General features: G+C 54.0%; 4 protein-coding genes and 1 non-coding gene across 5 annotated transcripts; 3 read left to right on the forward strand and 2 right to left on the reverse strand.

The window, feature by feature from the left end:
* Positions 1–71: 71 nt before the first annotated feature.
* Positions 72–1,652, reverse strand: EV422DRAFT_549861 (uncharacterized protein; the record flags this gene model as incomplete). The annotated part of the gene is made up of 5 exons (XM_053071734.1): positions 72–138; positions 211–295; positions 408–1,127; positions 1,230–1,375; positions 1,597–1,652. 5 exons carry the CDS (start codon positions 1,650–1,652, stop codon positions 72–74), a joined length of 1,074 nt encoding a protein of 357 aa, XP_052928693.1.
* Positions 1,653–1,859: 207 nt separating this feature from the next.
* On the reverse strand, positions 1,860–3,137 carry EV422DRAFT_517018 (uncharacterized protein). Its single transcript, XM_053069421.1, has one exon. The coding sequence runs from the start codon at positions 2,926–2,928 to the stop codon at positions 2,233–2,235; it is 696 nt and encodes a 231-aa protein (XP_052928694.1). The 5' UTR covers positions 2,929–3,137; the 3' UTR covers positions 1,860–2,232.
* A 129-nt stretch (positions 3,138–3,266) lies between these two features.
* On the forward strand, positions 3,267–3,339 carry EV422DRAFT_t22. Its single transcript has one exon. It is a non-coding gene; the product is annotated as a tRNA-Gln (tRNA).
* A 2,836-nt stretch (positions 3,340–6,175) lies between these two features.
* Positions 6,176–8,286, forward strand: EV422DRAFT_240670 (cyclin-domain-containing protein). Its single transcript, XM_053065650.1, has 4 exons — positions 6,176–6,379; positions 6,618–6,834; positions 6,903–7,025; positions 7,387–8,286. The coding sequence occupies exons 2-4, from the start codon at positions 6,642–6,644 to the stop codon at positions 8,247–8,249; spliced, it is 1,179 nt and encodes a 392-aa protein (XP_052928695.1). The 5' UTR covers positions 6,176–6,379; positions 6,618–6,641; the 3' UTR covers positions 8,250–8,286.
* Positions 8,287–9,127: 841 nt separating this feature from the next.
* Positions 9,128–14,034, forward strand: EV422DRAFT_583883 (putative chromosome segregation protein SudA). Its single transcript, XM_053073423.1, has 8 exons — positions 9,128–9,325; positions 9,406–10,481; positions 10,541–11,873; positions 11,944–12,219; positions 12,291–12,467; positions 12,544–12,840; positions 12,904–13,315; positions 13,393–14,034. Exons 1-8 carry the CDS (start codon positions 9,311–9,313, stop codon positions 13,791–13,793), a joined length of 3,987 nt encoding a protein of 1,328 aa, XP_052928696.1. The 5' UTR covers positions 9,128–9,310; the 3' UTR covers positions 13,794–14,034.
* The last annotated feature ends 1,705 nt before the right edge of the window (positions 14,035–15,739 follow it).

Here is a 15,739-nt window from a genome sequence, read left to right on the forward strand (position 1 = left end):
GTGTAAATATATGGTATATACATAAATGCCCGCCCTTTTTATAACCTCCCCTAAGTGTGTGCTGTGTATGTTCATGGCTGCTCAGTGAGGTAGTTGTCGTGCACGAGGCGCTGGATGAAGGATGGCGGGTGTGTTCCTCTACGATTAATAAGAAAAGGGTTTAGCGCATGGGGTCGTGGATGAATGGAGGGAGGGAGGGATGATACGTACACGTTGGTGATGAAGAGAGAGACGTCTTCGGGACCGATGTAGTCGAAGAGCGGGTTGACTATTTCCACCGAGTCGATTATATCGCCTGCGCAGGTGGGAGAGTATGGGGTGTTACCCAAGGCTGCAACGTCCGCAGGGGCATCCCAGAAGCATAAAAAGAACGCCCATCCACCCGCAGGGCTCGTCATAAGACTCACCCGCCTCAAAAGCATAAACCGGGCCCGGCTGCCCCAGCAACCCAAACGCCTCCGTATCATACGGATAACTAGGCGACACCTTATGCAACCCCGTACACACCACCACGGGGGTCGAGTACTGTTTCGCAGCCAGTGCGACCACCTTTGTCCCACACACCGCCACACATCCCCCATTGGCCGTAACCGCGTGCGCCCCGAGGATAACCTTATTCACACGCGACATGACCGCGAAAATCGCCGAATCGGTAATCACAGTCGTATCAATCCCAGCGCGGGCAAGGGCAGCCGCCATGGTATGTCCATCATGTGTCGGAGACGTTTCGGCGACAATGACCTGGAAATCACGCACCTGCGCTGCAACCTCGAGGAAATGTGCGACGGTGGAGGAGTAGCCTAAGGTGAGAATGATTTCCTTAGAGTGGATATGCTCCCAGGCCTGGTTAGAGATATTGGCGGTAGTGTTTTCGAGCTCGTCAATCATTTCTTCAACGCTCTGTTTGACGTTTGCTACGAAGGAGCGGCGCATTGCCGGGGTTGTTGTTGTTGAGGTTGTGGAGAATTTGCTGCGGGTTGAGCGCGGGGTGCCGGTGCCGGCTGTGGGTGTGTCGGAGTCGGCGGCAGAGTCGGGGTCGCTGTTGGAGTCGGATTCGTCGGCGGCGGCGTTGGCTTCTTCGGCGATTAAGTGGAGGACTCGCTGGACCATGTTTCCGACGGCGAGTTCTGTGAACGATGGTTTTTCCATCAAATATCGACTTTCAGTCCCCAGGTAACGCCCATTTTTCCTGCGAAGAAAGTATCTCCCCCATAACTTCAATCCCATACCTATCGGTTGAGCAGCCTGCAACTTGCTTCCCACATCCCGCACCATCTTTGACAACGCCGGGACATCCTTACATCGGGATGCGGCCACGACGTTCCTCAATAGCCGTGCCGTCGCTATCGCCACCTCGTCGGAGCCCTGTATTTGCCTGGAAGGGGTGTTTGAGAAGGAAGTGTGAGAAGTGACAAGAAAAGGGTTTGTTCCCTCGGAGACAACACTGGAAGGGTAGCGGGATTTGCATTCCGCACCGAGATGGGGTCGCCTAAGGCATCCACCACAGGCCTCGCGTGTGGCATACTCGCAAGCCGCTAGGAATTCGCTCGAGATTCCACTCAACCCTCTCATGACCATTGGAACCTTGCGTCTCACCTCCTTCGCAACTTTGCCGTTAGCGCCTCTATTTGGGCGACGATTTCCTTCAACATGCTGTATAAGCCCCTCCGAAGTGAGTCTGGGTCCGCGGAATATGCTGCCCGTGAGTTTACGTACGTATGTTCGTCCTGGATATCACAGGAGCGATCTTTGCAATTGGCAGAAGTTGAACATGCAGCAGGACCCAAGCAGGACCGTCATAGGAGTCGGAACGCGGTGGGACAAGCCACCTCTCGCGCTCCGTTTTCCCCTTTTGCCCCCCTTTTCTTGGACGGACGAACTCGGCGAGTCTGCGGGCATACACATACATACAGTACATTGTACATACATTGATGAGCGCTACAGTTTCATGGTTTTGATAGATTGGAGGCTCTCAGCCTGGCCCCTTCCATGTCGTATAATAAGTGCTTCTCGCGTACTCTGGCACCTGAAGAGTGAAAGCCCAACGCGCTTTGATGCTGGAGGAGGTCGAGCGACAAGCCATAGGGCCAGTTTGGCCTACAATTAGATGATTAATCTACACAAGCCCTTGGGGGAAAACTATCGTACATGGTCGAAAGGTGGTATCTACCATCCCATCCCGTTCATCCGTTCATTGTTTCAAACTGTATACTACGCCGTAAGAAGGCGACCTCATCCGCTGGTCCAACTCTTGCCCTTCAGAGGAACCTCCTCAAACCCGGCCAATCTGCGCGATGCATTGTAAATAAGCGTACCGACGGCGATTGCTCCGGCAACGAAAGATACCAAAGAGGCTACAGCTAAGGCCCCAAACCCACTGCCGATGATCAACACAATATTCAAACGGTTCCAGTAGTCCTGGCACGCCACGTAGTTCCGCCTGGGATCGTCTGGTACAGCGCAGTACACCCTACTATTGTCAACGAACTTGTGCGCGGAAGGGTCGAAGAGCCAGTCCCGCGCGCAGAGTTCTTGATACCGGACGAAATTGAACGGTTTCGGCGCTTCCTTGATCGCCTCTGTGTCGCGCATTGTCTCCGTTCCCCTGACGTAGGTGAGGTCTATCCACGTCGTCTGCACCATCTTCCCGTCGCACAGGCCCTCGAATTGCATGGGCGAATAGCATATGCCGAGCTTGGTATAGAGCGCCGTCATGTCGTTTTCGCTTATGGCGGGGCAGGGTAGAAAGACGACTTTGTTGTTGAGATTATGCTGCATGTGCACGGTGACGGGGACATTGTGCTGCAGGGAGTTCGCTTTGTGCACGTTCGGGAGGGCCCAGAAGTAGAGGGGGAGGTAGAAGGTGAAGATGGAGAAGAAGGCGAGCACATGCGTCCCTAATATTGTATCGCTTATGACTCTGCTCATGACTGGCCTTTGTCGTTGCGTCCGTCACGTCGTAACGTCGCTTGGTGGGGGCGCTGAGGACCGTGGGACTGACTTATCACTACGTACAGAGAATACAACGAAGGCTTTTGAGGATGCTGGAAGTTCACCGGGAATGGAAGAGGATAGTCCTGGCCATTTGCTCGTTGAACTTTTGAAGGCAGGCTTCATGGAAGTTGCGGAGTGCGGCTTCTCAATTGTGGCTTCATCAATCTCATCACGCGGGGAAACTTGGCTGCTCCTCGGACCCCAGGAACTTGGCAGGCGTTCAGGATAACGCGCGGTCGAAAATATGATTCCGGAGGCTCCGGAAATATGGTTGTCCCGTAGTGTAGTGGTTTAGCACATTAGACTTTGAATCTAATAACCCGAGTTCGAATCTCGGCGGGACCTGGAAATTCGTTTTTGCACCTTCCGGGCTCCGCACGCTCCATACCCTCACCGGCCACCTTCTTATCATTTTCGCCCCGCTTGCATGCGGCAATGAGCGTTTCTTCCCTCTCCGTGTCTGTTGCCTCAAGGATGCCACATAGCACGGATGTGCCAAAGTGAAGTTCGAAGACTCATAACTGCCTCCCCGTACCTCGCACGAGCCCGTTGGCCACTACCCTCCCTATCTCGCGGCGGGCCAATTGGTGGAAAAGCATAGACATGGTATCCCATTCCATACATGAAACGAAGCCCCTACCTGTTAGGAAAAAGCACCCGTGCATAAGCTGCTGACGGCAGGCAAACATTGCGCGTCAATAGGTTGGATGAGTGTCGCGGACGTGTTTTGTTCATCGTCTCCACTCGAACCAGTTTCTCCGATATAAACAGCCCTGGTCCTCGCTGCCCCGCTTCTCCCGACCGTCAGCACAGAAAGGCGAGAGGCTCAGAAAGGCGAGAGCCCATTGACGCTTCTGCGAGGTCACGCGTCTGAATCCGATCGCGGGTGTGCGGATTGTGCATTGCCTGCCGTCCGAAAACGCGTCGGAGTTGGGCCTACGCGCTGGGCTACGCGTAAGCATGCAAGATTAGGTAACCGTCTTCTCCAGTCATATTGAATTCTGCTACACGCAGGCCCGGAATCTACTCGCTTCCTTGGCCCTCGGGAGAAAGAGCCTTATGTTGAGATTCCACCACGTCCACAGGGAACTCTCGGTCACAAAACAGGAGGTGTGGAAAGTTCCGTCTCAAGCGAGCATCGGGATCCAGCTCGGAGGTCATACAGAAGGCGTTTTTGGACGCACATTGGGCTTCTTGCGCCATCACCCATACGGAATATACCCCAACTGAACTACTGCATCCTTAGAGTCTGTTGATAACTCAGTCAGCGTATGTGCCGTTTGATTCCATCGGCTTGCACCGCACAAGCGGGTCCAAGAAGCCCGGGAACGCGTTTCAGCAAAGGATTTCGCCCCCAGTTCCGCAGAGAGTAACCTCAGCAGTTGCAGGGGTATTTGAGTTTTTGCATGGACAAGGGATTTTAAGTGACCGGCAGCAAGCTATTGTGTCGAGGGCCAGAAATGACGAGCGCTTGAGTGAACTCGGTTAGTAAGCTGTGCATTCAGGCGTTCGGGTCTCAGAAACGACACGGAATCCAAAGGTAAATGAGAAACCGTCCAAAGCCCTGATATCGCATGTCCGGCTTTCCTACGCGCAAGTCGCCCACTGCGCAGGTGTGTGCAACGCCCTTTCGCGACGGGAAAGGTTTGGAGGGAGCAGACGAGGACGAAGAGAAGATTTCGGGGCGATAGAAGATCTTGTCCCGTTGGACCTTCGCGCTCCCATCTTTTCGACAGATCCTGCGACTTCCGAGCTGGCAGACTTTGGTACATATTTCCAGCAGTGGATGAAGGGCGTAAGAGTCCGGCCCCGTTCCTCTGTGCGGTTATCAATGATCATCATCGTTGCTGAGCAAAGGTTCCGCTTCACCGTAAATTGGAAACACAAACAGCTCGTCGGGGGTGACTTCCCGCCCCTTTCCTTCGACTAAGGAATGCTTGGACGCGCTCGTTCGTTGTTCATCGTCTCAGAAAATCAAGTGGAGAGACTTCCAAGCACAAAGTGACTGAAGCGATGCTGCCAGCCAACCTGCTTTGCAAAGCGGCATGCACAAGCAAACCGCCGCCATTTTGGGACAAAGGTGCTTGCTCAAGTCACGATTAAACAATTAAAGTGGAGCGTCAGGGAACGCAGTGTCATGTGATCTGGGAGAGCGAGATCATCTGCAACCTAATCGCGAGTCAGCAGTCAAACACCCAAACAGGCCAGAATGATGACAGGTGAGTCACCGCCTATATGTGGACATGATGCGACGGTTGCCTTGGAAAATCTGACTTTGTGGGCAAGTCGCGTCGGAATACCGGTGCGACTCCACGGGCGGGGGTTGGGGCCGGTGACTTGCAGGGCCTCTCGCTTAGGAATGGACGAGAAAGCTCGGGGATGTTCGGAAGTGAGCGGCTGCCGAGGGAGTTCAATAATGGCAAACAAGGAAACACCCGCCCCGCCCACCCGCCATGAAGCCAAAAGCAACGCCAAAAGCAAAGCGCAAGCAAGGCCAACGCAAAAGACAAAGGCCTTATCCTCGTCCTCACGCTGATAATCCTGCCTATTCCCACCACGTATATCCGCTTGCCCCCCCCCCCCCCTCTTCTCCCCCCACTGCCACCAACCCCACGAACATATCCCCAGACACATAACGAACAGCTTGACTCAGTGCCCCGAACTGCTCTTGCAACGTATCCGCAACCCACCACCACCCCACTCGCGTGCCTGTCCTATTTGAACGAACGATTTGTATTAGCAGCCGGGAAACTCGCTGGCAGAGCTTTTCGGAATTTGCGCTCGCAAAACGGCGCCGTCACAGTCAACGCAACCCCTCATATCATACCCACCACCTTGTGGACTTGCAACCGTCCACACTCTTGCTCGTCTCGCCTTTGTCAGCCAAATACCCGCGCTGCCGACTTCGCCATTGTGATCGACGTCCTTGTATTGACTGAGAAGGTTTCCTAAACCGGCTCACAACCGCCTCGGATTTGCAAGCGGTCATTCCGTCCCAACTTCATACCGACTATTCTTGTTCGCCGCCTGCCTATGCGTCAAGCAGTTTAAGCGAAACTTGCTTCGTTTTGTTTCTGTCATTACCTGCTTCATTTCTACTCCTACTTTCCCAACATGTACTCCTTCTCCTGCAACGCCGCCAAGGGCCGGTTCTGAGCGCTTCTTTGCCGCTTACGCCGAACCATCACATACACTCGCTGTGTGCTGCTGGATCACTCGTCAATCGACATCGACCGCTAGTTCCCCCTCTTGGAAATCGAAAAATTAAATTCAACATATACTCCGACTCCCACACACCTCGCGTGGCTCTCAAAGTGCAGTACAGCAGATCGAACACGACTTGCCTCTGGTACTTTCACATCTTTGGATTTCCCGGACCTCCCTCGTGAGTTCGAAGTAATAAGTGAGTAGCCCTGCGAGTACGACCGAAGTGAGCAGGAGCGCGAGCGGAGCGAACCACATTGCGCCAAAGGCGCAATCCTCTGGCTCTTAGCAAGCCTCAGCCAGCGGTCCCGCCCAATGACAACTCGCGGACGCTCGGATACCGCCTTCGGCTTTTTGCGTTCTTTTTCCCGGTTCGTCGTCATTCACCCATCTAACTAGTTTTCCCACTCTCCCTTAAGACAACCGCGCATACCTTCGCCACAATGGACACTCCAGAGTCTGTGATTGCGGATGATGGCTGCAGACTGCCTCCTTTTGAGGAGGCGTTTGCCCAGCCGTCCCGTGGTCAAGAAACGAAGCCCATTGCCCACACCGACTCGCACATTGCCTCTTTTTCGACAAAATGTGCGATGAGGTCAATCCCCATCGCGAGCTCACTTAATATCGCTGCTCCAGGTACATCTCGTCTCCCGTGCGAAAAATGCTTGTTGTTTGTAGACCGTGTGTTGACAGGATCTCCTTAGAATTTTCCCCAGTTAAGCCCGCCCTTGGGCTCCTAAAGGAACAGGGCTGCCTTCCCCCAGCCCGGCAATCCGTACTCTCAGACCTGTTTCCCCGCAAAGAGGATTTTGTTGAGAGCTTAGTAGGTTCGTAAACTGTGCCACCTTGCTCGACGACGCATACCTTTTCCCGAGAAACTTCCGCTCCCCTGAGTTGCGCTCTGGCCTCCATCTCGCCCCTTGTCCCGCGTTGCATCTCCGTCGCTCAGCTCGAAATGCATTTTCACGGAAACGGTTCGAAATGTTCTGGTGTTTACACCCTATGCGGATTCAGAAACGCAGAACAGTGAAACACCGTGAAAGTGCGCGGGTAGTCTTGCAATGTGGCTGGGAAAGAGATGATCGGGTCGGAAGGGAGAAGCGTATCGGGATATGGTAGTCGCCGAGCAATATGCTATTTGTCGTCAAAGCTCCGCATCTTAACCTCTTGCCTCATCGCGCTACACAGAAATCGCTGCGAAAATCGTCGAAGCACCATCGAGACAACTCTCATGTGCCGAGAATGCCAGCAAACGACTGGTTCCCATGAAGCTTTTCATCAGCGAGCTCCTCAAGCGCTCCCGAACCTCGTTCTCCACCCTCCAGCTCACGCTCCTCTACTACGTGCGTTTCAAGCAAAACGTTGCGTCCCACACCTCCGCCGCCAAATCATGCCCAACCTCCTGCGCCCGCAGGATGTTCCTCAGCGCCCTCATCACCGCCAGCAAATATCTCCAAGACCGTAACTATAGCAACCGGGCGTGGAGCAAGCTTTGTGGCTTACCCGCGACCGAGCTGACGAAGAACGAGTCGAGTTTCTTGGATGTTATCAAGTGGAACCTGTTTGTTTCAAAGTCGTGCTTTGCGAAATGGAGCACGATGCTGATGACCGCATCTGCGCATCTGGCTAGTACCAAGCAGCAAAAGGGCGTTGTCGTCGGGGGCGCTGGTGCCGGTGTCTCCGGATCCGCCGTATTACCCATCCACGCCTCTTTACCCCGCCCGCAGAACGTGCACGTTAACGTCAACGTCAGCAAACTGCACCCTGCCGCTGCCGCTCCTCGTCTGCGGATTTCCCAATCATGGAGATTTCCAGCCGACACAGGCGACGCACCCCTGACTCCGCCCGTAGACGAACCTTTCTGCGGGAAAATGGCGCCCTGGGCTCCCCTTGAGGACGCCCAAGCCACGGCGACGGCGGTCGCGTCGTACCTGCCATCACCGGACATGGCGCCTATCGCGGACAAGAAACGGTCCGCTGACCATTTCGAGCCAATTCATACCCTGCCGGTGAAGCGAGTGGCGAACTATTTGGGTTACGCGCGGGCTTGATGGAAGGAGGTCATTGTTTGACTTCCATGCTGATGTGCGCGGTTGAATGGATGCCCCACTGTCGGGCATGCATTCACATCGGGCGAAGGCTGTCGGTCGACTGTCCGCCATCCCATTCCAAACGCTCGCACGCGTCGATCCCTACCCTTCTTAGCGTTAGCTCCCCCCCATCCCCACCTCTTTTCCCCTGTATCTTCCTTCCTCCCCATCCATTAGCCCACGTCGAAGCCATCATATTCTTCTGTCTCCGGCGTCCCTTCTTGTGTTTTTTTGTATGCTTTGTGGTGTGTTGGTGTTGGGTGTGTGTGCTGAACACGATTTTTGTCCGACTTTAACTGTGGGGGTTTAGAAGGTATCATTTTTTTTTTTCGAGTGGATTTGGATGATGATACCTGTGTGCCCTGTTTGCTTGATGGGTTGATTTGATCAGTGGCATAGGGTCGGTGAATGGTGATTGAGCGGCACGTACTGTATGGATGGTTCTGGACGGCGTAGACGGGCTTGACGTGGGGAAAACAATCTGAGAAGGGAACGTCAATGAACTGGATATCGGAGGTCGGCGGTCGACATATCTCACCCATCACATCGAGCGCCTTGTCCTTCTTTCTTCCCGAATCCATGAATGCCAACAGCGAGGCAACTGGCGAGTTTGCGGGCTAGCGGTGCAGACGTTGGATGTCCTTGGTCCTTCACGAGAACAAGCGAGGGAGTAGGGAAAAAGTTCAGAAGCTGGGAAGATGTCGAGGAACGAGGAAGCGCGCGGGGGGTTTGAGACGGGTGGCGCAGTTGTTCATTTGCATATGGAGGTTGCTGCCACCGCCCGCTTTCGGACACTCGCTCAACCAGCGACAGTCGGGCTCAGCATCGACTCCGTTCTCCATGCTTTGCCCAATATACTGCTACAGTTCGAAAAGTTGCAAACGTCTTAGAGCTGGGTGGTCAGTAACACACATACACTCTCTGCACAGCGTGGTCAACAGGTCAAGGCATAGGGCTGCTTGTGAGACAGGCCGTCCGACATCTATCTTGTCGACAGTTTTGGTTAGCGGTGTTGGTTGAAGATGTATATAAAGCAGGTTTGTCTGTGATAGCACGCACAGTTCCCAACGAACAGTGAGAACAAGGTTCTAACACCATATCTGCCTCGCTGTTCCAGATTATCATCCAGGGCTTCAAGTCCTACAAAGACCAAACTGCCCTCGAACCCTTCAGCCCGCACCACAATGTCGTCGTCGGCCGCAACGGGTCCGGCAAGTCCAACTTCTTCTGGGCCATCCGCTTCGTCCTCAGCGACGCCTACAGCAACATGACCCGCGAAGAACGCCAAGCGCTCCTCCACGAAGGCACAGGCCCGGCGACCCTCTCCGCCTTTGTCGAGGTCGTGTTTGACAATTCCGATCAGCGCTTCCCGACGGGAAAGACCGAGACTACGCTGCGACGCACGATCGGGCTGAAGAAGGATGAGTATGCGCTGGATAAGAAGAGCGTGCCGAAACAGGAGGTTATGAGTTTGTTTGAGACCGCCGGTTTCTCGAGGTCGAATCCGTACTATATCGTCCCGCAGGGGCGGATCACGGCATTGACGAATGCCAAGGACGCTGAGCGACTGCAGCTGCTGAAGGAGGTGGCGGGGACGAGGGTGTATGAGCAGCGGCGGACGGAGAGTCTGAAGATTATGGAAGATACTGATCATAAGCGGGGGAAGATCGATGAGCTGTTGGAGGTTATCGAGGAGAGGTTGAATGAGCTAGAGGCCGAGAAGGAGGAGTTGAAGCAGTTCCAGGATCTGGATCGGGAGAGGAGGTGTCTGGAGTACACCATCTACACCCGCGAACAGAACGAGCTGAATGAGAGCCTTGAAGAACTTGAAGAGGCGCATAGGAACGAAGTGGACGATTCGAACCAGCGTCAACAGCTTTTGCACGATCGTGATGCGAAAATCGCTACCATTGACCGGCAGATTCGGGACGTCAAGGGCCGGATCACGCTTCTCCAGACGGAGCGTTTGCAGGTCGAGGAGGATCGCGAGGAGTACATCAAAGCGAAAGCGCATCTGGAACTCATTGTGAAGGATTTGGAGGAGAATGCGGTTTCGAATGCGACCGCGAGGGAGAAGTTGGTGCAGGGCTTGCAGGCGTTGAAAACGAAAGTGGTTGAGAAGCAGGGGCAGATAGATACTATTCGACCGCAGTTTGAGGAGGCTCTACAGCAAGAGACGGATTTGACTGAGAGGTAAGCATCTTTCAGCCCAAGGATTTTCTTCTTACTCACATCATTGTTGACCTTTCCAGGAAAAACCTGGCTGAGTTGGAGCGTACGAACTTGTACGCTAAGCAAGGCCGCACCTCCCAATTCAAGACGAAAGCCGAGCGCGATACATACCTGAAGAAGGAGCTGAAAACGTTACGAGAGTCAAAGAGCTCTCAAGAACAGCAGATTACCGACCTTAAAGCGCAAATCGAAAGCCATCGGGAAGAGGAGATTTCCTTGGACAACAAAATCGAACAAGCAAAGGGCCGCGCTGAGGAGCGCAAAGCGAAACTCGGGGAGCTGGAAGAGCGCGACAGGGAGGTGCGTAGGGAACGCAACGCGCTGGACGAAAGCAGGAAGGAGCTCTGGAGAGCCGAGAGCCGATCCAGCGTCGCCGCTCAGACCTCCAAAGAGGAGGCGGATCAATGCGAGAGGGGCTTGTACACCATGATGGACCGTGTGACCGCCGAGGGGTTGCGTTCTGTCCAGCGGATCGTCACACGGGAGAAGCTTCGCGGCGTGTATGGACCCCTGCACGAGTTGTTTGAGGTCGACAAGACGTTTCAGGCAGCGGTGGAGGTCATCGCCGGTGGAAGCCTGTGGCATGTCGTGGTGGACAATGACGAGACGGCATCGACGATCTTGCGCCATATGGCCCGCGAACGAGGAAGGGTGACCTTCATGCCGTTGAACCGTTTGCACCCGAAGAACGTCAACTACCCGCAGAGTAACGATGCCGTGGTCATGATCAACAAGCTACGGTTTGACGAGCGGTATCGTCCGGCGTTCGCGCAGGTCTTTGGCAAGGCGCTTATCTGCCCGAACTTGGAGGTTGCTAGCGGGTACTCTAAATCGCAGAACTTGGACGCGGTGACCCTGCATGGCGATCGGATTGAGCGGAAGGGTGCCATCACGGGAGGGTTCCACGACAATCGCAAATCGAAGCTGGAAACCATTGCAAAACTCAAGGAGTTTCGAAAGACCCAGGAAACGGAGGAAGCGGAATCGGCCCGTCTCAAAAATGAGATCACCCGCGTTGACCAGGAAATCACAAAATGCCGCGGAAACCTCGCTGAGCTTGACGCCGAGCGTCGGAAGTTGGCTTCCGCTGTGGTTGGAGCTGGGGAAGTGGAGCTTATAACGAGGGAGAAGGAGACGCTGGGCAACATCATCAGCAGGAAGGAGCTGTCGATGGCGAATTTGAAGTCGGGCATTAGGAACATTGAGGCGCAGATAACCGCATTCACGCAGGAGCTCTCTAGTCCTTTTTCGAGAGCTTTGAATGACCAGGAGTTGGAGAGGTTGGAGGCGTTGGGTGAGGAGCTCGTCACGTTGGAGGAACAGCTGGGCGAGACCTCGAAGCGTAGGGCGAAGGTATGGTTCTCCATGTATGTTTCCGTCTTGATGTATTGTCGGTATCGCTGACATGATCTTCGAAAAACAGCTGGAATCACGCAAGAAAATCCTCGAATTCGAACTCTCCCAGAACCTCCTTCGACGAGAAGCCGACATACGGCTGGAACTCGAGAACCTCGGCGTGGCGGAGGTTTCATCGTCGAGCGCCGGCAGTGATGCGATCATCGAAGGCCGCAAGGCTGAACTGGCAGGCGTGGAGGCCAACATTATTCGATGCTCTGATCGGATTGCCGAGATTGATGCTGAGCTGGAGGAAAGGACCTTGGAGTTGCGGAAGGGAGTGGAGAGTTTGGAGAACGCTAGGGTATGTCTGACTTCACGATGCGGATTTCCCAATCGGTGTGGATGCATATGCTTACGCAAGGTTCTCCATAGAATGAACAACAATCGGCTTTGAAGACGCTTGAGAAGCATAGACTTGTATTGGAGAAGTACGTCAGTAAGAAGACGTCTCTGATGCAACGAAAGGAGGAATGCATGAGGAGCATCCGCGAACTGGGAGTGTTGCCTGACGACGCCTGGGAGCGATTCGAGGGATTCAATGGCAACAAGGCAAGTGAAAGCATGAGCGTGTTGACTTCGACCTCTCCCATCATCTGAGCTAACCCCATTTCTGGCCCACAATCAGCTGCTAAAGCGCCTGCACTCAGTTAACGAAAAGCTCAAAAAGTACTCCCACGTCAACAAAAAAGCGTTCGAGCAGTACGTCAACTTTACGAAGCAACGCGACTCGCTCGAAAAGCGGAAGGATGAACTCGACAGCTCTGCGGGAGCCATCGAGGAGCTTATCAGTAACCTCGACCAGAGGAAAGACGAGGCTATTCAGAGGACTTTCACGCAGGTCGCGGCGTTCTTTAAGGATGTGTGGTCGAAACTTGTGCCCGGTGGGAATGGGGAGTTGATTATGTTGAGGCGGGCTGACGGGGTGAGTACGTCATAAATTTCGGTGAATTTGAACTCCTTGCTGATTTTTCTGCGTCTGTTGCAGAGCTCTCAAACCCAAGATGAAGCTCCTTCAGAAGAGGAGGAAGAGGAGGAGGAGGAGGGAGATGACGCCAGCGACGACGATGAGGAAGAAACGTCAAAACGTGGTCACAAGTCCAAAGGAAAAACGAAAGCGAAGGGGAAGAAACCAGTTAAATCCAGCAAAGCAAAAGGCAAAAAGGCAGCAAAGAACGACAGGCTCCGCAGCACCATCGATCAATACACCGGTGTCTCCATCTCGCTGACGTTCGAACCCTCGCAACATCCTCTGCGCATGCCGCAGCTGTCCGGCGGGCAGAAATCATTGGTGGCTTTGGCGCTCATCTTTGCGATCCAGAGATGTGACCCGGCACCGTTCTATCTGTTTGATGAGATTGATGCTGCCCTGGATGCGCAGTACCGAACAGCTGTTGCAGGTGTGTTTTCCGATGAGCTGCGAAAAATCCCTGTGGGTTACCGCTGAGCTGACAGTTCTACCCATTCCTCACAACAGCAATGATCCACGCCCTCTCCCCCAACGCGCAATTCATTACAACAACCTTCCGCCCCGAGCTCCTCGTCAACGCGGAGAAGTTCTACGGCGTGACGTTCGTCAACAAAGTCAGTCGGATCCAGTCCATTACCCGGGACGACGCCAAGCGGTTCGTCGAGGAGACCGCTAACCCCAATGCTAACACAACGGCTGATGAGGTGGCGAGACCTGTTACCGCTACGACCTCGGCCAAGAGGAAGAGGGCGGTGGCTGCTGTGCCTGTCCGCCGGGAAGTTCAGGAGGAAGAGCCGGCAGAAGACGAAGAGGAGGAGGTTGAGGACGAGGACGAGGTTGTGGAGGAAGGTGGGGACGAAGAGGATGCGATGGTCTCGGAGTCGGTTGTGGGTGGGTTGGTGGGATAGGGTCGAAAAGCGGGAATTGTAATCATCCGCTGTAGGTTAGCCCAGCGCCAGAAAACTGGCCTGACATCCTTCGTTAGATCTGTTCCAGACGCCTTGGCCCGTAAGCCTCTGGCCTTTTTCTTTTGTTTCCTGCCCACCTTAGGTGCGAGGGGTGGTGAGTTGTACATAGTTTTCTTCTTACATTATTCACTTTATCGCTGCTCCAATAAATGTCCACACCCCGCCTTGTGGGTCCGCCGCGGTTTTTGGGTGATTTTTTTGGAACTCGATTCAGTAAAACAGTAAAGGCAGAGTGTCAAGCATGCTGCCGGGAACGGATACTGCAAAAGGAAGACGCCTGCAATTGCAGCAATTGCGGGCCATTAGCCGAGGGATGCACTTACCTTCCCATCTGGGATGCATTGATCCTGCAACGTACAGTACACAATGAGGAACTGCCCGAGATGGGCAGAAATCCAAAAGAAAAGCGACCCTGGAAGAAAGCTGGAGTCTTCTATAGGTTTATAGGAGAGCGAGAGGGCAGCGCGGATGAGGGCGAAGAAGCGGCGGCAGAGCCAGGCCAGCCGGGGCAGATTTGCGGGACGGGTTTAGCAGGAGAAAAAATGAGCAAAAGTTGGATACAAAAGCGGCGACACGCGTGCTTATGACATCCCAACGCGTTCCAAACTCCGCTAGGCCATTGATTTACGCGCACATTGGCCCCCATCAACCCCCGGGACTTCCACCCGGATCAGAATGGCCTGTGGTCAGGAAATCCAGTAATGGCTGGCCGATGTTAGACGCTCTCCTGACATACATGCAGGTCATAAAGATGGTAAGTGGCCAAGTTTTCCAGGGTGGCGGCATTGCAAACTCCTTCCATATTATTTTGGCTCTTCGGTTGAAGTTCCTTCCACAGACGATGTGCATTCTGCACCGATGCAGCCGACATTTCCGCCGGATTCCCGATTCCATTGCTGAGTGAGCGGGGCCGGCGGCATGAAACTCTGCCGGGCAATCAGACTCTGACCAATGGACGCAGACAACACTTCTTTTTTGCATCCCCCCCCCCCCCCCCCCCCAGCCCATAGCGTACAGCGAAGATACCTATTTCCGCTAAACAACTTTGTGCGTTCATGATCGGTTCAGTGAGACCGAGGAAGCAACGCCCATGATTCATCGAGCAGCGTTCTCCCTTTTCAACCCGTTATCTCGACATCCGCACATCATGGTTGGATTTGCTTCTCTTCTATTTGGCGGCTGCCAAAAGCCGGGGATAGTGCAATGCGGGGACACCAGTGCCGACGCCGTGAGCAAGCCCACGGTGACTCAAGCAGGTTCAATTCCTAGCGATACCAAGCAAATGCAATGCAATCGCTTCTAAATACAGAGAAGGTATTGACCATGTTAGTAGAGAGTGGCGGCAAGCCGAATGCGGGGGCATCTTTCTGATTAAATGCACTGGCACTTCAGCTTGAGCTAACGCAATTGCTTATGCAATCATGTCCTGACGCGTAAATCACGCGTTACGGAGCAGGTCAACGAGAACCCGACCATGCATTGGACGACCGTTGGTAGTGCTTTATCCGTAAGTCAGTTCGTCAGAGTTGAGTAATGCACAAATGGGAGTTGGATATCCGAAAGCGCCTTTAATTGGAACAGTCAACGAGAACCCCGCATCCAAAACTGCCGGGTTGTTGTTCTGAACCCGCACTTTGTTTCCAATTCTCCAGAGGCCGTAACTGTCCCTCGCCAGTGCCGATTCCGCCGGTGGGGAGTGGGAAGGCATTTCGCGGTGACCACTTGCTAGACATGACAGAATCCAAACGTACCTGGCGTATTTCAAGGGAATAGAGGAGACCGTAAACGTGACACCAATGACGACGAGCATACCTCTGCTGATCACGATGCCATCGGGGCTATACAGAATCTCGTTGACAGAGACTACTCTTCGAATGAAGAGGTAG

This window comes from Fimicolochytrium jonesii (genome assembly GCF_025526975.1).
Source record: "Fimicolochytrium jonesii strain JEL569 chromosome Unknown EV422scaffold_3, whole genome shotgun sequence".
NCBI classification, from domain to species: domain Eukaryota; kingdom Fungi; phylum Chytridiomycota; class Chytridiomycetes; order Spizellomycetales; family Powellomycetaceae; genus Fimicolochytrium; species Fimicolochytrium jonesii.